This window comes from Salvelinus sp. IW2-2015, linkage group LG7, assembly GCF_002910315.2.
Source record: "Salvelinus sp. IW2-2015 linkage group LG7, ASM291031v2, whole genome shotgun sequence".
In the NCBI taxonomy this organism is placed as follows: Eukaryota; Metazoa; Chordata; class Actinopteri; order Salmoniformes; family Salmonidae; genus Salvelinus; species Salvelinus sp. IW2-2015.
This window is the reverse complement of record NC_036847.1, coordinates 26,295,901-26,319,788: the sequence shown is the minus strand read 5'-3', so window position 1 is coordinate 26,319,788 and position 23,888 is coordinate 26,295,901. Positions and strand designations below refer to the sequence as shown.

The 23,888-nt window shown below is 42.7% G+C and overlaps 1 protein-coding gene and 1 pseudogene across 1 annotated transcript; both read right to left on the bottom strand.

Moving 5' to 3' along the window:
* Positions 1 to 3,967: 3,967 nt before the first annotated feature.
* Positions 3,968 to 18,265, bottom strand: LOC111966723 (hematopoietic progenitor cell antigen CD34). Its single transcript, XM_023991603.2, has 7 exons — positions 18,176 to 18,265; positions 15,526 to 15,746; positions 14,430 to 14,510; positions 12,150 to 12,258; positions 11,937 to 11,989; positions 4,603 to 4,755; positions 3,968 to 4,243 (listed from the first exon to the last, which is right to left on the bottom strand). Exons 2-7 carry the CDS (start codon positions 15,652 to 15,654, stop codon positions 4,061 to 4,063), a joined length of 708 nt encoding a protein of 235 aa, XP_023847371.1. The 5' UTR covers positions 15,655 to 15,746; positions 18,176 to 18,265; the 3' UTR covers positions 3,968 to 4,060.
* Positions 6,199 to 7,211, bottom strand: LOC111966722 (RAB7A-interacting MON1-CCZ1 complex subunit 1-like; annotated as a pseudogene).
* Positions 18,266 to 23,888: the final 5,623 nt, after the last annotated feature.

Sequence of the window (23,888 nt, the reverse complement as noted above, 5' to 3'; positions counted from 1 at the left end):
CTGAGCGCTGTACTCAGATTATTGCATGGTGTGCTTTTTTGAAATCTGACACAGCGGTTGCATTAAGGAGAAATATATCTTTAATTCCATGTATAACACTTGTATTTTCATAAACATTTATGATGAGTATTTTTGTAAATTGATGTGGCTCTCTGCAAAATCACTGGATGTTTTGGAAGCAAAACATTACTGAACATAACACGCCAATGTAAACTGAGATTTTTGGATATAAATATGAACTTCATCGAACAAAACATACATGTATTGTGTAACATGAAGTCCTATGAGTGTCATCTGATGAAGATCATCAAAGGTTAGTGATTAATTTTATCTCTATTTCTGCTTTTTGTGACTCCTCTCTTTGGCTGGAAAAATGGCTGTGTTTTTCTGTGACTTGGCGCTGACCTAACATAATCGCATGGTATGCTTTCGTCGTAAAGCCTTTTTGAAATCGGACACTATGGTGGGATTAACAACAAGTTTATCTTTAAAATTGTGTATAATACTTGTATGTTTGAGGAATTTTAATTATGAGATTTCTGTTTTTTGAATTTGGCGCCCTGCACTTTCACTGGCTGTTGTCAACTCGATCCCTGGTTAGCTCATGGTACTCTGCCAGACCCATGACTCAAAGAGCCCTCATTCCCCCCTCCTTCGGAGTAGAAGCATAAAACAAGGTTCTAAAGACTGTTGACATCTAGTGGAAGCCTTAGGAAGTGCAATATGACCAATATCCCACTGTATTTTCGATAGGCAATGAGTTGAAAACCTACAAACCTCAGATTTCCCACTTCCTGGTTGGATTTTTTCTCAGGTTTTTGCCTGTCAAATGAGTTCTGTTATACTCACAGACTTCATTCAAACAGTTTTAGAAACTTCAGAATGTGTTCTATTCAAATCTACTAATAATATGCATATATTAGCAACTGGGCATGAGTAGCAGGCAGTTTACTCTGGGCACTGTGACGACCCTCCCACTGTCTGCCGTATTCTCTCTTTGTTCTTGTTTCCTTATTAAGATGCCGGTGGGCGGAGTTGGGAGGGTCGTCAGCTACATGGGAAACACCTGGACCCAGTGTGACCCAGGATAAATACACCACTTCCCCATTCATGGAAGAGACTCTCTCCATGCAGACACCTTTACAGATTTTGTTGTGTATCGTGATGGTTTTTTGGTTGTTTGCTTTGGCACCTTTCAACACCCTGCATTATCACATTCATGCATGCTAAACACTCACTTATACTACTGATGACTGATTATACACACCATTGTATATTGTACTTAGTTAATAAATATATTTTGTTATTCCTTATCTCCACGTTGTCTCCCTTTTGTTACGGGCTTTGCGCCGGTTCGTGACAGCACCTTATTCATCCAAGCTACTCAATACTGCCCCCAGCCATAAGAAGTATTTGGCTAAGGTGTATGTAAACTTCCAACTTCAACTGTATCTGTTTAAAGTAAGAATTGTTGTGGACTAGACTGATCCCAGGCATGACGTCGCTCTAGTCTAGCCTCTGGGTCACATTGTGGCTCTTTGTCTGAGGGCACATTAATATTGCAGATTTAATTAACGGCCTTGGATTCATATTTTCTTTTCGGATTGGGCTGTGGGGTCACATTGGTGTCTTGTGATTATACGGAGATGGTGGCAGCTATCCAACCGTCTACCAGATGAAGTGACAGAAAGTCAGATCCAAAAATAAGGGCTGAATATAGCTTGGTTGTGCAGATTTCACGATTGTCTGAGAAATACTTTGCACTCTCATCTAACAAATTGTCTATAAAGAGAGTGCAACTTATACACTTGTCCGTTTCTCTATCAAATGTTAACCCGCCTGACACCTGGATATCACAAAACATGATCAGTACTGATCAACAGAGAGACAGCTGTGTGAGGGATGTTTTCTTTTCCCCACCCAAACACTGAAAGACAAAACTGTGAAGTGATGTCATAACTACTGCTTATGCAAACCAGCTGTGTGACCTTATGGGATACCATGGTGTGTGTGCTTGTTTGCAGTTGCGCTTTAACACATTTCCCCCCCAGCCAAAACCTTGCCTGTATATCTTCCCTCCAACACAGCAGATAGGACTGAGTGAAGTAAAGAGAGGTATCTAATTAAGTTATTGAGAGTGCTACAACTTTTCTTTACACAGGAAATTAGATGAAATTGTCATGATTTAAAAAAAAAAAGTATTTTATTTTCCAAAATCTATTCTTATCGTGAACTTTAGGATGCTAGTAGAATTAAAACAGTCATTCTGGAATGTAAAAAAATACAGAAAATGAATAAAAAATAGAACTGAAAGCAAGGTAACACTTATGCGCTGAAATGTTCGGCAATTTCTTCCAGTTAGATAACCAGCAGTACTCACTGTTTTGCTGAATTTATTMAAAATAACATAGTGTTGTAATGTTATGTATAATGGAAATTGTGACATTCCCCTTAGTTCCTGATTTTAAAGGTCAGCAATATGACTTCATCATACCCAGCGGAACGACTCTCAGCTTGTAGATATGTAAACAAGAAGTCATCCTGCTGTGTATACAGTGTACTTTAACGATAGATTGGGCTGGGTTGTTAAGAACGCCGCTCTGCAAAAATGTAGTATTGCCAAGCTTTGAACAACATATATTTGGGCAACTAGGCTAACACACTAAAAGAGACCCAAACACTACCTTGATGTCACAAAAAGCAGCAAGTAGTTTCTCCATATGTTCACTCCTCCTCCCTCTACAGTATACAGTATCTCCGCATGGCAAGCTGGTGAAAAGGATTTCTTTGGCTTAGAACAAAGCAAGTGTGAATACACAAAAACAAAACACAAGACAAAACAGAAACATCATATTATATAACATTGTTCCGTACAATACTGTATGTATTAAGTGTCTAATTATATACTGTTACAAAGGTATTAAAAAGAGAATAATACTGACTTATTTAAAAGGATTGGCACACCTGACCTCTTTATATACACGACACTGTGTCCCAGACCTTATACACATAAGTCTGGTATGGTTTTCAGCAGTCACCATTGTAACACTGTGTGGATCTAGTTTTTCTAACTTCTGTCAGGCCATTGGCTTATCTGGGTTTAACTTGCAGTAATGAAGGGGAGAATTCCTTCCTGCTTCGTCTCCTACAGATTGATACAGTGAGATTAAGCACCAAAAGAAGACCCCTCTCCAGGTCACTACTGGGGACCTATCTCCCCAAGCAATCACCTTGTCTGCTTATTTTAATAAATTGTATTCTAACATTTTTGGGTGACACACATGTACATTCTTGCACAGACACACACACTCACATGCCAACACACATCCGCCTGTACACACAGAAAACAAGCAAAAACACACACTGCTTTTACACACACAGCAACACTCCTTACACGCACACACAGAACACAATAACACAAACATAACCAAACTAGCTCAGCTTCCACTCTGATATGTTTGTAAACAGATTCAAGAATGTGTTATTTTATTTTCTCCTTTTTATGATCAACTGAGGACCAATTTGAGTGGTAGTGATGCAATGCTTCAATTTATGGTTAAAGGATTTATGGAAGGAAGCTTTAAACCTGATGACATGTGAAGGCAGGGCCCCTCCTGGGCATTGAAAATGACTACATGGTTGATGTGACCCAAGMTGCAGTCTTAGAGCCACTGGTGATTGACAACATAAAACCCTCCATCCCCATCACCCAGTACTAACCCTGGCCCTGTCTCCATCCCTGTATGATGTCAGCAACCCAGGGACAGAGACACAGCCCTCGGCATCATCATCATTCACATTATCATCAACACCTGTTCATTGTAATCTTATGGTTACTTTACCATGGGGTTGTCCCTCCATTTTAATTGTTGAGGCATGTAGCCGAAGTGGGGCACACAGAGAGTCTGAAGGAGTGTTTATGTGAGGGTTAAGAGGGGTAGTTCTAGTCCCTAATGTCCATGGTAGGATGAGGTCTCTGGGGTGTTCTGGGGGGGAAAGGTTGGTGTTGGAGGAGGGGTGTGGGATCTGATCCATTCTTTTCCAGGTGTTCTAGGGGTCTTCAAAGCTCTGTGTCTGCCGTCTTGGTGGTGGAGTGGCCGTTGGTGGGAGGGGGCTGGGTCTTGGCGGCCTCTTGGGAGTCCCCGTTAGCAGGCTTCTCCAGGATCTCAGGGGGGTTGAGAGGGGCAACAGACACCAGGGTGTTTCCGTGGTTCTCGTCATCGACTGGGTACGCCTCCTCAGCCTGCACACACACACATACACAAACACACACAGTCAACATCAACAGGCTGCTCATCAATTATAAACAAACATTATGGATGTCTTTCCTCCACTAGCAGCACTGACTTTGTTACTCTCTGAGGCACATACCCGGTGTAGGGTCTTTATCATGTGACATCACTACTGACTGGTCTTAGAGAAAAGTAGCTGTAGCTTTTTGACCAGGAGATGAAACAGTTGTATGCATACATGCACACACGTACACAGACACACACACCAAACACAGACTCCTCATCTCATTACATTGCTCTAGAGGCCTAGAGGTAGAGTCAACCAAAACAATGGTCAGCCAGGGTAGTAAGAGATAGAAGGTGAACTGACCAGCCTCATGCCCTTGGCGTTGTGTCCACGGTTGTTCTTCATATAGTAGCATCCGATGATGGCAGCAGCCAGCAGCAGGCCAGTAATGAGCAGGGGCACCAGCACTATGGGAGTGTGTGTTCCCCACTGAGAAGCTGCCTTCACCACACCCAGCTACACACACACACACACACAGTGAGAGAGAAACAGACAGACAGAGGTAGAGAGAGATCTTTGGTAATAGATGGAGCCATATCCCACTGGGCAAAACGTGGTTGACTAAATCTTGTTTCCATGTCATTAAAGCATTTTTTTCCCTATGTGGTGTTGCTGACTCAACATGGAAAACTGATTGGATTTATAAAAAGTCAATGTAAGGGATTTTTTTTAAATCCCAATTTTAACCTAAATCCAATGTCATGGTGAATTTTTTTTTTGATTTCACGTTGAATTCACGCCAGTTGACAACTCAACCAAATGTAAATCAAAAATAGACTTTGAACTGATGTCTGTGCCCAGTGAGATCATAGTGACTCTAGTGATTTTTTTTTTGTTAGGACATATCTTATAGAGTTTTATACGCAAAGACACACACGGAACACCTATAAAAGACAATAGGCTCAGCTGGCGGCCATATTGGATTTTGACAAACAAAAGCATARAACAATTCTGGAAGTTGTCTTTCCTAAACGATGGTGTATAGATGGACCATACACTTGCGAAATGTGCCACCGATAAGTTAGTATTACTATTGAAAAAGGGACAGATGAAGACGTCAGGGTGCCAAAAGCAGTACAACAAAAATAACATTCACGACATAGAAGGTAAGATGATGTATCAGATTGTTTACATGCTAGCTCATCTGTTTGTCGGTTTGTTTGCCTGCTTGCTAGCTAACGTTAGCCGATCTCGTAATCAGCTAAACAGCTAAACTAGCTAACTAATTGTTCATTCAGGAATGTGTCAACTATGAAGACATGGGCTGTTCAAGTACGGCCTAGCAAATGTGTGACCTTACTTGCAAGCCAATGACAAATGCAGTAAATAAATGTTTCAAATAAAAAAATATACAATACAGTCCAGTAGAGTAAATTACATTCTACTGAACTGATTCTCTAGACTACATTTGCTTGTTTTGTCACATAAACTGAAATTAGGCGAACTATTCGAATTTTAGCAACCAGGAAATGGCGGAGCGATTTCCGCATATACATATATATWTTTTTTTATTTCAATTTATTTTGTTAATATTCTTATTTTAATATAATTATTATTCTACCACATTCTCAGAGCAATACACATTCCCAACCAACAGTCTGAAAACTGGAAGATAAGTGCTTCTTGCAGGAGATGGGGAGACTCACATTTCATTAACATCCCTCCCTACCCTAGCCCTTCATTCTTCACCTACCCTTGYCCCAAACTTCACCCCCTCAGTCTTCACCTACCCTTGCCCCAAACTTCACCCCCTCAGTCTTCACCTACCCTTGCCCCAAACTTCACCCCCTCAGTCTTCACCTACCCTTGCCCCAAACTTCACCCCCTCAGTCAGCCGGAGCCTTTCAGAACGGAAAGAAGTTGACCCTAGAAACTGATCCATCAGATTCTTCCTCCCTTAATGCTTAGCATTACAATTTGGGGTTTGATCATCTGATCCTAGATCAGTGCCTAAGGGAAACTTGTACCCATAGCCCTCCCTGGTTCACTGTAAGATACTTAGGATTTCCTTGGCATTCTCTGTGTTCCAGGCCTGGCCATGAAGAGGGCCGTCACAGACAAGCACGTATTTGTGCAGGATGTCCCGGAAGCGAAGCCAGTCCTCTTTGCGTTCCGTGGAATCCACGCTGCAGTTCTCGTACTTCACTGCCCAGAAACACATCTCCCCTATTGTACATCATCGTCAGCAGGTGGGTGTCTGAGAAGATGCCTTCAGCCAGGAAGTTGGCAATAGCAGAGTCGTGAAACACCACCCCATTGTTGAGCTTAATGGAGTTTCTCACCTGCAGCATCCTCATCAGGTAACGTACACCCTCCTGAAGACACTTGAGGAAAATGGCTTTGTTCTTCTTGATCCACTGCTTGCGTTGGTGGAGTGTGTGGCAGTACATGTAAAGCAGTGCTCCACGTCTCCAGTAGAGGCACTCTAACACCTCTAGCCCCAGCACTGACTGCACCTCTTGGGCCAGAACCAGTCTCCCGGGCAGCACCTCTGGCTCTGTGAGGTCCTGCAGCAGCTGTTGGATCTTAAAGGGTGAGCAGTCCTCCTGGAACTCCTGGTTCACCAGCTTGTTTTCCTCATAGAACGTGATGTCCAGGATCACCTGAGTGTAATCCTGAAGCAGTTTAGGCAGACTGTTACTCTCCCCCATTGTCTGKAAAAGCTTTTCAACTTGTCTAGTATTGAAGAAGCATTCTGTAAATAGTCATCATCTTGTTTCTCGGTTCTGAGGCTGGCTCACTTATTGACCAACTCAAAAATCCTTCTCTCCAGTTCGAACGCCTGTCTTCTGCAGTCGTCGGCCATGACTAAAACCGCGATTTCTGCATAGTGCATCTTTAAGAGTGACTGACGACGTCACAGCTAGCACACACTCAGTGTTAATTAGCCTGACTCCCAAGTTCAGCTAGTCACCTGTGTCTGTATGTGCAGAGAATCTCAGTTTTTCTAACATTATAACTCTAACCGTTTCATTCTTACCTGTGCGTGAATGCCCAGAGTAAGTACAGCATTTGCTTCCTTATGTCATATTTTCGACATTGTACAGCATTTTATACACTTGTTTTTATGCAAGCTAAGAAACTACTTTTAGCCACATTTTGCCTGTCAGCTGACTAGCTAACATAAACTCACCCCATTCCGTACAAATGTGCGTAACCGCGACATTCAAATGAGGCTACAAAGAAAACTAATGGGACTGTAGCGACTGAGTTGACTTCAAAATTGGGGGTGTGAACTAGGTTTCTATTCAAGCGTTGATCGACATGGTAATGGCTCTATAGTATTGGAGAAATGTTGAAAAAACTGATCCTCCGTTACATCTTGACGTGTCATGTCATAACGTAGAGCACGCATAAAGCAACTATTTCTGTCTTACAATCTCTCTCCACCAGGTGTAGCACTTCTCTCATCGTTTAAAAACAAGAAATGGACAGAGACGGGGGTAAGGGGGGGATACCTAGTCATTTCTTTCGTCATCATTGCATGCGATCATCATTCTCAAAGCCGCTGTTTACTTCTAAGATCACTTTAGCACCGCCCTAAAAACCAGATTCAAATTCGACACAAACCTTCAAATAGGTATGTAATGACACATTATATAGACTCTTTATAGTGTTTTATTTACATTTTAGAGGCGATACGGTGATAAGTTGGACAGATCGAGTGAAAAAAGCAATTTTCCCACACGATATCTGTCCTTCTCACTACCACGCATTAGTTTCGCCCCCCCCCCTCGCCATTTTTAAAAAGACCCGACGGGGCTCATTGCCTGCTTGAATTATGCAGAAACGGGCAGTGTTTAGGTCATGTAATCGATTTTGTTGGAAAGGGGAGAAATTGTGCTTTACAATGGTATTGACATTACAATTGACCTGGAAGTATTACGTATTTGGGGTGCTAAAATAAAGGCAATTGTACGGACCAAGGCGATGTACGAGTTTACGTGAGTTTATGTTAGCTAAGTTGTAGCCATTTGTATGTTGTTTTTGAGGCACTGTATTGTTATAGCAGATTATACATGTTTTTCTTGTTTGTTATTGCTAAATATATGTGCCTTATTATAGACAAGTTAACCCCGTTTCCATGATTTCTGGTAGATCATCAAAATAAATAAATAAATCACTTCACGTTTTTGGAGTCATTCTGCAGTTTTTACCTAATTAAGTAGAATACTATTGGAAATGAATGATGAAAGTTAATTTATTTGCCTAAAACACAAGTTGAAAATTATGCTGTTCCTGCTTCCTGTTGACAATAACTTTTAATAAATAGCCGAGTGTCAAAAGAGCGTTTTGAAGTGTCCAAATCAATAAACAGTTAGATATATTGAAAACCTAAACGTACGACCTACACATACATGTGCCACAAAAGTAATCATATTGCTTATATTGTTCTTTACGAGCATCTTATAAACTGCATATGCACCAAAACCGCTGTTGTTTTGACAACAAGTGGCAATTAATCACTCATATTGATAAGGGGGAAATCAAGTTGTATGCGCTGTTTAAACTAACACTATTCAAAAGGCCACAGTGTATCTGGTTTGAATCTGAGAATAATTTGTATATCACTGGTTAGAAGAGAATTTGCTGTCATTTAAATTCTAGAATGTTGGATGGAAGTGTTTTTTGTTGTTGTTTTTTCGCTTTGTTATTTAACTTCAACGAATCACAATCCGCCATAGGATATCAACAGTGGCAAGAGTTGGCTGTTATTTGAGTGATAATTTGACTCTCAAATCCATGTATTGCTGTGAGGCTTTTATACAGAGAGCACCCCAAATGTTCCCTGCCATTTGAGTTTGAAAATAACAGTGGAATTCTAAGTCCTAAAACCACTATGACAAAACCAACGGTACAAAACCAATAATATTGATATTTTTTAAGCAATCGATTTTGTGTCATTATGATTACTATAAATGTTGACACTAATATCACTAATCTGAGGTAAAAAGGATGTGTAATTACCATCAATTCAATGTGGCCAAAATATAAGGTTGTCCATGTACAGGAAATTACCACAAATAATCGTATGTAGCTTTATTGGACAATCTCACAGCTAAATAAAGCACTGAAACCTAAACATTTATGGTAAACTTCAATCAAGATTAAAGACCAGTTAACTGTAAAGGAACAGTATCTCTCCAGGGCACAATCTCTATCTCTTTGCCTGCATACACTACCAGTCAAAAGTTTGGACACACCTACTCATTCAAGGGTTTTTCTTTATTTGTACTATTTTATACATTGTAGAATAATAGTGGACATCAAAACGATGAAATAACACATATGGAATCATATAATCATGCATTCTCTCAACCAGCTTCATGAGGTAGTCATCTGGAATGCATTTCAATTAACAGGTGTGCCTTGTTAAAAKTTAATTTGTGTAATTTCTTTCCTTCTTAATGTGTTTGAGCCAATCAGTTGTGTTGTGACAAAGTAGGGGTGGTTCAGAAGATAGACCTATTTGGTAAAAGACCAAGTCCATATTATGGCAATAACAGCTCAAATAAGCAAAGAGAAATGACAGTCCATCATTAGTTTAAGAAATGAAGGTCAGTCAATCTGGAAACTTTGAAAGTTTCTTCAAGTGCATTCGCAAAAACCATCAAGCGCTATGCTGAAACTGGCTCTCATGAGGACCGCCACAGGAAAGGAAGACCCAGAGTTACCTATGCTTCACACAGTTCAAGTAACAGACACATCTCAACATCAACTGTTCAGAGGAGACTGTGTGAATCAGGCCTTCATGGTCGAATTGCTGCAAAGAAACCACTACTAAAGGACACCAATAAGAAGAAGTGACTTGCTTGGGCCATGAAACATGAGCAATGGACATTAGACCGGTGGAAATCTGTCCTTTGGTCTGATGAGTCCAAATCTGAGATTTTTGGTTCCAACCGCCGTGTCTTTGTGAGACGCAGAGTAGGCGAACAGATGATCTCCGCATCTGTGTTTCCCACTGTGAAGCATGGAGGAGGAGGTGTGATGGTGTAGGGGTGCTTTGYTGGTGACACTGTCAGCGATTTATTTAGAATTCAAGGCACACTTAACCAGCATTGCTACCACAGCATTCTGCAGTGATATGCTATCCCATCTAGTTTGCGCTTAGTAGGACTATCATTTGTTTTTCAACAGGACAAAGACCCAAAACACACCTCCAGGCTGTGTAAGGGCTATTTGACCAAGGAGAGTGATGGAGTGCTGCATCAGATGACCTGGTCTCCACAATAACCTGACCTCAACCCAATTGAGATGGTTTGGAATGAGTTGGACGCAGAGTGAAGGAAAAGCAGCCAACAAGTGCTCAGCATATGTGGGAACTCCTTCAAGACTGTTGGAAAATCATTCCAGGTGAAGCTGGTTGAGAGAATGCCTGATATAGGATTACAATTTTAAAAATCCAATAGATAACCCTATCACATTTTGTAACATATCCTATAGGATTTTATCCTCTAGGATAGAATCCTATAGGAGTCCAATGGGACTGGTTCCAAAATCTGATAGGATTTTCTATTGGGTCTTTAAAATTGGAATCCTGTAGGATTTCTTTACTAGGGGTTAAGCCATGCCACACTGGCCGTATCTATGGAGTAGACTCTGGGAAGCTATTGGAGATTCCTCTATAGAAGGGAGTTGATCAATCATGGTTTGCCAGTGCTGTGATAAGATATTATGTAAAACAATGAATGTGAAGAATTTATCTGCACTGTATGCGTGTTAGCCAGCTAGCCAGACAGTTTTAGAGGAATGATTCCGTACATTTTTCAAATGAACTTACAATATGAAAACATTCCATTCAAACAATGCAGTCAAGCCACAGCCGTACACTGGCTGAAATCAGTTGATGATAGGATTTATACAAGTTGTCAATGCAACAAGTACTGATATTGTATCATATAATAGCACTCACAGCTTTAAAATAAAATAAAATCTGAGACATTTCTGGTCTTTTACATACATTTTAGAGGCTATTTATACATATAAAACCCATATAAACTGTATTTATAAATAAATGACAATATTTTAGGTTAACTATAATTCCATTACGATTGCCAATGCATCACATGCCTACTTTTATTTTCCTGCATAAGTTAAAGCAGGAAATGCATCAACTGTGCCTGTACTGCCATTTATTCCAATTAGACTGGTTTTGGATTGCTCCCTGACCAAGATGGCTGCCATTTTGTCCCCATTATGGAACTTTGAGGGTTTATGACATTGCCCCTCTAGTAATATAATAGGATCGCTATGGATTCCTCACTCTGGTACCTGGGGGACTGTTCACGTCATGGTTAGTTCACTACCCGACTTTATGCCAAGCCACTTTGTTATTTCTATTAAACCAGATTGTGATTTGTAAGTGGGACCCTGCATAGCATTCCACTGCCTGGTTGGTTTCCTACATTGTCCATATCTCTCTCTTATAAAACTATCATGGTACCTGTGTCACAGTACATTTAGAGTTGTGTACATTGAAGATAGCATGTGAATCAATACATTTTCCCTTCCATCTATCGCTATGGGGATGATGGCTATACAGTAGCTACAGTTGTTAAAAGTGACCGGGAATAAGAAGAAAATAGGCCTAGTTTTCTGCTCCCATAAGTATGAGTGTGTTGAAGTGGACATACCTGGCCCTTGATGCCTTCACTGACCAGGCTCTCTGACAATTCTTTGACACCACCTGTAAGGAGAGACCAATGGGAGTTAGAAAAATACCTTCTTGGTAATTCAGTGACATATTCAGATTGTCTAGATTAGAATACTATAGCGATCAAAGAAACTCATTACTGTAACGTATTGTTATGATTATCATTGTTATGAGGCAATACAGGGAAACCTACCATCAGCGCGTGTCAAAACCAATGTGTTAGAGTTCTCTTCCTGGAACACTTGAAGGTTGCAGTCCCCTGTGCACCAGGCTGAATCCTCCAAGATTCTCTTGGTCTCCAACTATGGGGAAAACATGTCAGTTTAACAATCATATATTGTTATGCTCAACTCTCAACTATAAACACAATGATTTATGTGTTAAAACCACATCACCTTGATGAKGACACTGATCTGTTTATTCTCACAGAAAGCCAGAGGTCCCCAGAGTATTTTGGCACGCCCTGTTCCAGTGACCCAATGGGACTAGGCTGCGCCGACTGTTGTGGTTCTCCTACGCAGGGAGGATGTCTATCCTCATCTTAACGTCACCACACCAAACACACAATGACGTCATGGTTTGAACCGGCTACAAACATACACTCTGCTCTCTTTCTCAGCGTTCTCTCCCTTCCTCTGTAGAGCTAATGCCTCTCAGATGCTTCACAGTAGACTTGCAGTGTTAAATGTTATGTGGGTGTGCGTGTGAATCTGTCCAGCTGAGTGTGTGAGTCAGTGTGTTCACCACGCCATATGGCTTTGTGTTTGCGTAATGGAAGATGGATAGCGTCGGATGGAAAACGACTCGGCAACCACACCCCATCTCTCTCTCCCACCTTGGTCTTGAACTATGATATCATCACATTGCACAAGGGCCTTGGGTTGGGAACTCTCCCTCCCCACTCTGTGTAATGCGATCCAGACAGCTCTTCTCTTCCCCATAGGCCGCTATGTGCAAACACAGCATCCTCAGTCAGGAGTTCCACATCTACAGCTACAGCCTGGTCTCCCCATAACACTGACTATGGGTAGGAAGGAAGGAATCCTGCACAGCCCACATCAGCTCCCCATTCCTACTACTCTACCCTACAGTACTAAGCTAATCCGTGTTTAGTATCCTGTCACCTTTTCGTCTTCCTCTCTCTGCCTCCTGTTCCCCCCTGCCCCTCTCTCTCTCCCCCCACTCTCTCCCTGCTCCACCAGTGACTCATTAAAGCTACGCTCAGGATCTCTAACGTTCGTCACAGTGGGCCTCTCTCAGGGATGACCTCAGCCTCACTATTGGCAACCACAACACGATGTCTGCATTTCTATTTATTTTCATTTAGATAGAAATGGGCTCTACGAGATTGCCGTTTGTGATTGACATCTAAGGCCTTGAGTGAGACTGGTGTGTGTGTTCTTTATAGTAATTGTGTTATTATTAGCTGCTGCCATTTATAGTGTTGACTGAAACCTCAGAAAAGGGGACAGCGTTTCTCATGGGAATTTACAGGGATGTTTTTTAGAGAACACATTCCAGGACTTTTCTCATTGAGAGATTTTCCACTACTTTGGAGTGGATCTCGGTTCATGAGAACGGCTCCATGGATAGATAGACATTACTCTTGTTTTATCAAGGCTTTCCCAGCAGCTCACCCACTCTCTGTGAACGCTTGTCTTTTTTCACTTGTTTCAGACCTGGTCCCCAAGCCAATTTCTCTGGTTGAATCATGCTAGGATTAGCAGGCTAGACCCACACGTCAATCCCTTATTGTTCTGATAAGGTGTTTGTTTTTGTACATGGGTACATGTCTTCATGGAATTATCATGTCATCAGTCAACACTACCATGGTGTTTCATTCCATCTCACACCGAGGGTTCCACTACACCAGTTCCACTCTACACACCCTGCTATTCTTCCATTGACCTTTGGCCCCTGGAGCACACAGAGACGCCCAGGGAGGAAACATTGTCCTCCTCCCCGTTTGTCTTCTGTGACGACAGACGGACGGATGATTTAGAACGGCTAAAGAATGTCTGAAAACAGATCTGCCTTTATCAGGCCCCATATTTCCAACAAGCTATTTGGAACATATTCATCTTAAACATATTAAGTGGAATGAGACAGAGACTTCCTCCCATGCCAAGGCGGGAGCCAGATAAGGGCCAGGGTATATAAAACGTGGCACCAGGGCTGAAGGGTAAGAGGCCTCCTGTCTGTCTCTGTTCGTCTCCCAGGCAGTTGGCTGGTACAGGCTGATATCTCTGTAAGGGCTGTGGTTGGAAACAGAATGTAGTACAATACACACCGTGGTAGTAGCTGGGGAAGGGCAACTGTACCAGAGATACCCTTGTATACGGCTTAGACTGTACTGTTCTGTTTCATGATAGACGAGAGCTAGGTGGGGTGGTAGAGCACAAAGGCTAATATGGCATAGGAAAAGTCCATAAGGAGACATTTCATAATGACAGTAAAACATGTTGCTACTCACACAGCTGCTTTCTGAAGAAAGCTCCACCTTGACTGCATCCTTGTCCTTCACTGCCTCCTTGTCCACACACTCAACATTGGGCTGCAGAAATACAGAGACGGCATAAAGCTTTCACTCAAGTGTTGACATCAGATTCTGTAAGTTCGTCTCTCCATTCAATCACAATCTGCTACATTCCCTCTACATTGAGTTATGATATGGGGAATTTGAAGTAAATTTTCAGTCCTACAGTTGTGTCAAGTTGGCTGGATGTCCTTTGGGTGGTGGGCCATTCTTGATACACACAGGAAACTGAAAAAACAGCAGTGTTGCAGTTCTTGACACACTCAAACCGGTGCGTCTAGAACCTACTACCATACCCTGTTCAAAGGCACTTAAATCATTTGTCTTGCCCATTCACCCTCAATGGCACACATAGGCAATCCGTCTCAAGGCTTGAAAATCCTTCTTTAACGTGTCTCCACCCCTTCATCTACACTGATTGAAGTTAACTAGTGACATCAATATGGGATAATAGTTTTCACCTAGATAGTCTATGTCATGGAAAGAGCAGGTGTTCCTAATGTTTTGTACACTCAGTGTATACACTAGATGACTGACAGGGGGCACTGTTTTGAAGCCACCGCGCCTCCTTGGCACTCCCCCACCGTTGTAAAACAATATTTTGGAAGCTATAGAAATGAATACATTTGTTTTTGACACATTTATTATATTACAGACACCTTAATGCATACTTTTAAATGATATTATGTGAGATAAACATAAACAATTTAAATATATAAAAATTCTCAAAGTATCATTTTTTGAAAGTTCTAATGTTACGGTCACCATTACAACAACAAAATACTTAAATAAATGTAATTTTGCCCTTGAAACATTTAATTGAAATACTGTAGAACTCCATTCCTTCCTATGAAGGAATGCTTTTTCTGAGAGGAGTGCCAATATGGCTGACCAGTGGCTTCAAAGCCTCTCATTGGGCAATACATAGCATCAGCAATTCAGGGTTTATATACATCATTGTCTTTCAGAATTTCATTATGATACAGCATCTAAATATATTGTAGGCATTCCCCATTAGTTAGGTATTACTCACATTCACAAGAACCTGTGTCTGGAGTACAAACAGTGCATCAGTTGCTTCAGTGCCCTGTGTGTCTACACCAGGTCCAGCCGTGGTTCCAGAAGTTTCACCTCCTGCTAAGAGGTCACTGTTTGGCACCATGGAGGAGAAGGCAGTGTCCTGGTCTGATCCAGGAGCACTGGTCCCAGTAGTGTTGTAGGCTGTGGCGTCGGCGACGGTAGTGGCCGTGTCGTCTACAGGGGATTGAGGGGTTGCGGTGGCATGAATACCATTAAAAGAATGTTTACATTGAAAACATATTTTCTACACAAGTGAAGCCGCTCGGAATAGGCTACCCAGTCCCCTTCATGAATCCTCCCAATCCCACCCTATCCTAACCCAGTCCCCTTCATGAATCCTCCCAATCCCACCCCACCCTATCCTAATCCAGTCCCCTTCATGAATCCTCCCAATCCACCCTATCCTAACCCAGTCACCTGATGTATGTCAATAGAAGTGAAGAAGAAAACAGGACAAATATGCAACAGATACTGGTAGAGACGTACAGGCAGACAGGGCAACATAATATCAGACTGGACAGGCAGACAGGGCAACATAATATCAGACTGTACAGGCAGACAGGGCAACATAATAATAACAGACTGGACAGGCAGACAGGACAACATAATAATTAACAGACTGGACAGACAGACAGGGGAACATAATAATAACAGACTGGACAGGCAGACAGGGGAACATAATAATAACAGACTGGACAGGCAGACAGGGGAACATAATAATAACAGACTGGACAGGCAGACAGGGAACATAATAACAACAGACTGTACAGGCAGACAGGAAAACATAATAATAACAGACTGGACAGACAGACAGGGCAACATAATAATAACAGACTGGACAGGCAGACAGGGCAACAATAATAACAGACTGACAGGCAGACAGGGACATAATAATAACAGACTGTACAGGCAGACAGGACAACATAATAATAACAGACTGGACAGACAGACAGGGCAACATAATAATAACAGACTGGACAGCAGACAGGGCAACATAATAACAACAGACTGTACAGGCAGACAGGGAACATAATAATAACAGACTGGACAGGCAGACAGGGAACATAATAATAACAGACTGGACAGGCAGACAGGGGAACATAATATAAACAGACTGGACAGGCAGACAGGGAACATAATAACAACAGACTGTACAGGCAGACAGGAAAACGATAATAACAGACCGACATACAAACAGGACAACTAATAATACAGACTGGACAGGCAGACAGGGAACATAAATAATAACAGACTGGACAGGCAGACAGGACAACATCATATCAGACTGGACAGGCAGACAGGGCAGCATAATAATCACAGACTGTATAGACAGACAGGGAAACATAATAACAGACTGTACAGGCAGACAGGGCAACATAATAACAACAGACTGTACAGGCAGACAGGAACATATAACAACGACTGTACAGGCAGACAGAAACATAATAACAGACGTACAGGCAGACATGACAACATAATAATAACAGACTGTACAGGCAGACAGGGCAACATAATAACAGACGTACAGGCAGACAGGGAAACATAATAACAGACTGGACAGGCAGACAGGGCAACATAATAACAGACTGTATAGCAGACAGGAAACATAATAACAACAGACTGGACAGGCAAACATAATAACAGATGGACAGGCAGACAGGACAGCATAATAATAACAGACTGAACAGTTGTGAAAGGAAAGTGACCATATATATGGTCAAGTGTATTAAAGTTAATTTGGAGGAAGATTGTTGTTGGGTGGGTCGTGTTCGGTTTTATCAACAGTTTATCAAAATAATTAGTATATATGTCAGAATAACATTTTAAAAACTAGAGAGAAAAGGAAGTGTAACGGCAGCCTTCCTCCTCTTCGTCTGAAGAGGAGGTGTAGCAGGGATCGGACCAAGACGCAGCGTAGCCAGTGCTCAACATGTTTAATTAAACGATAAACAGTGAACACTTACAAAATAACAAAAATGTGCAAACCGATACAGCCCTATCTGGTGCAGAGAAAACACAAAGACAGGAAACAACCACCCACAAACCCCAACACAAAACAAAGCCACCTATGTATGATTCCCAATCAGAGACAACACAAAACACCTGCTCTGATTGAGAACCATATTAGGCCAAACATAGAAACAGACAAACTAGACACACAACATAGAATGCCCACCCAGCTCACGTCCTGACCAACACTAAAACAAGCAAAACACACAAGAACTATGGTCAGAACGTGACAGGAAGAGAAAAATGAAAAGGACTATCAGTACTTTGGGTGTCGTCAGTGAGGGCTGGGACTCCTAAACCATCAGAGCGATGTGTGATAGCTTGAACTGAGCACTATAGGTCTGCTGGTGTTATAAATGTTATGAATGGGTGTGATGTAATTCACTTATAGATGAGTGACCGTTGGCTAATGAAAAGGTATTACTGTTATACTGTACCTTACATTCAGTTGCCATGTAAGGTACTAATGTTAATTGTGTAATTAGAGCCAATCTCAAATCATGATGACCGTTGTCATCTCCTGATCCTCCATATCATAACTACTGACTTCAGCTTTGATCTGGACTTTGGACAGGGATGTTTTAATGTCTTACTTCTAACTGTAGCGTTGGAGGTTGCATCTTTGAGTTCTGATGTATCAGTTGCAACAGAGCTCGGGGCATCTGTGATGCCGTATCAGGTGCAGCAGAGGGATCAGTGGGGTCAACTCCTTGACCATCTGAGAGAGAAGAACAAAAATGAATCAATACAGTAGACCTGATACTGCCCTACTGTTCAGAGCTTAATGCAACATTACCTTGCATCCTTAGTGCACCTTACCTTGCATCCTTAGTGCAACCTTACCTTGTATCCTTAGTGCAACCTAACCTTGTATCTTAGTGCAACCTTACCTTGTATCCTTAGTGCAACCTAACCTGTATCCTTAGTGCAACCTTACCTTGCATCCTTAGTGCAACCTTACCTTGCATCCTCAGTGCAACCTTACCTTGTATCCTTAGTGGCAACCTAACCTGGCAACGTTAGTGCAAGGCCTTTATATCCTGTAATGATTGTAAGCATGTCAAACAATCAATGAAACGGACAATGCAAGACTGGTTTTGCTTCACATAGGCTAGTGCCAGAATTGTACTAACCCTTCCACTGTAGGGAGCGCTCAAACTTTATTTAGTGTTTCTCTCCTTTCAGACAGTAGCTCTGCACTCTCTATAAACAATATTCTAAAAAGCGCCTGTGGTAAATTACTCTTGTAGCCCGGCTGTAGGTATCTAGAAGGCTAATCTGTGGGATGAGTTTTGGCGCTTGGGTAGTGTGTTTGTGTGACTGTGGTTCGGGGGTGGAGGGCAGGTTAACACTGCCTGGCCCCTATGACCGACACCCTGTGCCGCAACGTGCTTGGAAACTCTAACCCTGGCAATTTTACTGGTAAACTCATGGGTACACTCGGAATGGCTGCCTAGTATTGTTATGCAATACTTTCGTGGTATTTTGGAATGTTCTATCAACTGATACTGAAGAGTTGATATTCACGTAATAATAAGGAATTCCCCTCGACCAGCCCAGAAATTGGGGAAAACAAACATTCTTTCCCATTGACCCCAGTGGAAAAACCCAACATTGTTTTTTGTTATACAGAAATCACAAAACATGCCGATAAGCTGCTGTGTTGTTCAATGTACATGTAACCAGGTTAAAAATCCTTACCTACGGTTCCTAATGCTCCCACATAGGGAAATAGAGCCTGCGACAAGAGTCCTGAAAATGTTGATCATTTGAATGGGGAGCACAGGGCTTAACATGTCTCCAAGGAGGCTAAAAGAGAATTTGGCTTGGAAAGTTGAATATTTGCAGGTAATTGGTTAAGGGAGGAAGATTGGAGGGAAAGAGAGGGAAGGTTGAAAAGACTGAGGAGCAGAGGTTTGAATATGTTGAAGCTAGCAATAACAAGGGAGAGGATATGTTCAGGAAGATTGGTGTCAAGTCAAATCAAATCAACGTTTATTTGTCACGTGCGCTGAATACAACAGGTGTAGACCTTACAGTGAAATGCTTACCTACAGGCTCTAACCAACAGTGCAAAAAAGGTATTAGGTGAACAATAGGTAAGTAGAGAAATAAAAACAACAGTAAAAAGACAGTGAAAAATAACAGTAGCGAGCTATATACAGTAGCGAGGCTATAACAGTAGCGAGGCTACAACAGGCACTGATTAGTCGGGCTGATTGAGGTAATATGTACATGTAGATATGGTTAAAGTGACTATGCATATAATGAACAGAGAGTAGCAGTAGCGTAAAAGAGGGTTGGCGGGCGGTGGACACAATGCAGATAGCCCGGTTAGCCAATGTGCGGGGCACTGGTTGGTCAGGCCAATGTGAGGTAGTATGTACATGAATGTGTAGTTAAAGTGACTATGCACATATGATAAACAGAGAGTAGCAGCAGCGTAAAAGAGGGGTTGGGCGGGGGGGCACACAATGCAAATAGTCCGGGTAGCCATTTGATTACATGTTCAGGAGTCTTATGGCTTGGAGGTAAACACTGTTGAGAAGCCTTTTTGTCCTAAACTTGGCACTCCGGTACCGCTTGCCATGCGGTAGTAGAGAGAACAGTCTATGACTGGGGTGGCTGGKGTCTTTGCCAATTTTTAGGGCCTTCCTCTGACACCGCCTGGTGTAGAGGTCCTGGATGGCAGGCAGCTTAGCCCCAGTGATGTACTGGGCCGTACGCACTACCCTCTGAAGTGCCTTGCGGTCGGAGACCGAGCAATTGCCGTACCAGGCAGTGATGCAACCAGTCAGGATGCTCTTGATGTTGCAGCTGAAGAACCTTTTGAGGATCTCAGGACCCATGCCAAATCTTTTTCGTTTCCTGAGGGGGAATAGGCTTTGTCGTGCCCTCTTCACGACTGTCTTGGTGTGTTTGGACCATTCTAGTTTGTTGGTGATGTGGACACCAAGGAACTTGAAGCTCTCAACCTGCTCCACTACAGCCCCGTCGATGAGAATGGGGGCATGCTCGGTCCTCCTTTTCCTGTAGTCCACAATCATCTCCTTAGTCTTGGTTACGTTGAGGGATAGGTTGTTATTCTGGCACCACCCGGCCAGGTCTCTGACCTTCTCCCTGTAGGCTGTCTCGTCGTTGTCGGTGATCAGGCCTACAACTGTTGTGTCGTCTGCCAACTTAATGGTGGTGTTGGGAGTCGTGCCTGCCCATGCAGTCGTGGGTGAACAGGGAGTACAGGAGGGGACTGAGCACGCACCCCTGGGAGGCTCCAGTGTTGAGGATCAGTGTGGCAGATGTGTTGCTACCTACCCTCACCACCTGGGGGCGGCCCATCAGGAAGTCCAGGATCCAGTTGCAGAGGGAGGTGTTTAGTCCCAGGATCCTTAGCTTAGTGATGAGCTTTGAGGGTACTATGGTGTTGAATGCTGAGCTGTAGTCAATGAATAACAATCTCGCATAGGTGTTCCTTTTGTCCAGGTGGGAAAGGGCAGTGTGGAGTGCAATAGAGATTGCATCATCTGTGGATCTGTTTGGGCGGTATGCAAATTGGAGAGGGTCTAGGGTTTCTGGGATGATGGTGTTGATGTGAGCCATTACCAGCCTTTCAAAGCACTTCATGGCTACGGATGTGAGTGCTACGGGTCTGCAGTCATTTAGGCAGGTTGCCTTCGTGTTCTTGGGCACAGGGACTATGGTGGTCTGCTTTAAACATGTTGGTATTACAGACTCAATCAGGAACAAGTTGAAAATGTCAGTGAAGACACCTGCCAGTTGGTCAGCACATGCCCGGAGCATACGTCCTGGTAATCCATCTGGCCCTGCAGACTTGTGAATGTTGACCTGCTTAAAGGTCTTACTCACGTCGGCTACGGAGAGCGTGATCACCCAGTCGTCCGGAACAGCTGATGCTCTCATGCATGTTTCAGTGTTGCTTGCCTCGAAACGAGCATAGAAGTGATTTAGCTCGTCTGGTAGGCTCGTGTCACTGGGCAGCTCGCGGCTGTGCTTCCCKTTATAGTCTGTAATAGTTAGCAAGCCCTGCCACATAAGACGAGTGTCAGAGCTGGTGTAGTACGATTCAATTTTAGTCCTATATTGACGCTTTGCCTGTTTGATGGTTCGTTGGAGGGCATAGCGGGATTTCTTTTAAGCTTCCGTGTTAGAGTCCCGCACCTTGAAAGCGGCAGCTCTATCCTTTAGTTCAGTGCGAATGTTGCCTGTAATCCATGGCTTCTGGTTGGGGAATAAACAGACTGAGCCGGATGCCAGTTCGAGTTCTGGAAGTGAAATGGAAGGGGTAGAAGGGTTTGTGAGAAGCTCGGAGAACGAGCCTTACATTGATGAGCATGGTTATGAGAAAGATACGTTTGATCCAGAAGGAGTGGCATTTTTGGAGAAAGTAGATCCTTGCCTTTTGGCAGATCCATTTGTGGTTTCAGGGTGGGTGAGAAAGGAGTTGGGTGCAGTTGAATCAGGGAAAGGAGTGATTTATGGTGTAGCGTTAAGTGTGGAGGTGGAGCAATTGAAGTTTCTTGGTGTTTGTAATGCCCAACGTTTGGTGCGATGCAGACCCRATGGTGAGCGTGGTGAAACAGAGGAGTCCCTGTCAGTCCTTTTAAGTCATTCTTTATCCGACAAGGTCATGTTAGGATATACAGTGCATTCGGAAAGTATTCAGAGCCCTTGACTTTTTCCAAATGTTGCGTGACAGCCTTATTGTAAAATGTATTAAATTAAACGTTTTCCTCATCAATATACACAGAATACTCCACAATGACTAAGTAAAAACAGGTTTTAAGAAACTGTTGCAAATTTATAAAAAATAAAAACAGAAATACCTTATTTACATACGTTTTCAGACCCTTTGCTATGAGACTTGAAATTGAGCTCAAATGCATCCTGTTTCCATTGATTATCCTTGAGATGTTTCTACAACTTGATTGGAGTCCACCTGTGGTAAATTAAATTGCAGCGACACTCCCCATCCAACCTGACAGAGCTTGAGAGGATCTGCAGAGAAGAATGGGAAACTCCCCAAAGGTGTGCCAAGCTTTTAGCATCATGCCTAAGAAGCCTCAATACTGTCATCGCTGCCAAAGGTCCTTCAACAAAGTACTAAGTAAAGGGTATGAATACTTATGTAAATGTCATATTTCCATTTTATTTTATTTAATAAATTTGCAAAAATGTATACATCTGTTTTTGCTTTGTCATTATGGGGTATTGTGTGTAGATTGATGACAAAAAAAGTAATACATTTTAAAATAAAGCTGTAACGTAACAAAATGTGAAAAAACTCGAGGGGTCTGAATACTTTCCGAAGTCACTGTAAATCCACTCACTTCTTGTAGCTGTATATTCCGTTTGTTTGTGTTGTTGGTTTTGGCTAGCTTATAATGTTCCAGTCGGTAGCTAGCTAGCACTCACTCATGTGGCTGATAGTGCCGTGATGGAAAGGGACATGAGGGAAGCCCAACAATATTACGTTTTTATAAATAGTGAAAATGATTGGGAGAAGGCAATGTTGAAAAGTAATCTTTAGACATGTTGTACTTTTCTTAAAATGTAGATGACTAAAATATGCAGGTGAGAACTGCGTTTGAAAAGGATAACGTTTTTGCTGTGAACCAACCTAGGTAACAACAGGTTGTTTTCGCCACAGGCGGGCAGGGCCACAACGTTCGTATGGATAATCAACAAGGGGATTTATGCGTTCTCTGGAAAATAATGCACGACGTGGAAGGTCTATTCTACGACGCGGATTGCATTGAAAACATATTTTATTCACAAGTGAAGCCGCTCCGAATAGGCTACCCAGTCCCCTTCATGAATCCTCCCAATCCCACCTCACCCTATCCTAACCCAGTCCCCTTCATGAATCCTCACTCAATCCCACCCCACCTACGATAACCCAGTCCCCTTCATGAATCCGCCAATCCCACCTCACCCCTATCCTAACCAGTCCCTTCATGAATCTCCCAATGCCACCTCACACCTATCCTACCCCCAGTCCCCTTCATGAATCCTCCCAATCCCACCTCACCCTATCCTAACCCAGTCCCTTCAGAATCCTCCAATCCACCCCCACCCTATCCCGAACCCAGTCCCTTCATGAATCCTCCCAATCCCACCCCACCCTATCCTAACCAGTCCCTTCATGAATCCTTCCCAATCCCACCTCACCTATCCTAACCAGTCCTTCATGAATCCTCCCAATCCCACCCCACCCTACCTAACCCAGTCCCTTCATGAATCCTCCCAATCCCACCCCCCTATCCTAACCAGTCCCCTCATGAATCCTCC

Excerpts from the sequence above, each read along its gene's own strand:
- LOC111966723 (XM_023991603.2), bottom strand. The coding sequence starts at position 15,654 with ATGGTGCCAAACAGTGACCTCTTAGCAGGAGGTGAAACTTCTGGAACC. Across the intron at positions 14,511-15,525 it reads AGACACAGGTTCTTGTGAAT|CCCAATGTTGAGTGTGTGGA; the intron begins GTGAGTAATACC and ends GTATTTCTGCAG. Across the intron at positions 4,756-11,936 it reads GTGAAGGCATCAAGGGCCAG|CTGGGTGTGGTGAAGGCAGC; the intron begins GTATGTCCACTT and ends GTGTGTGTGTAG.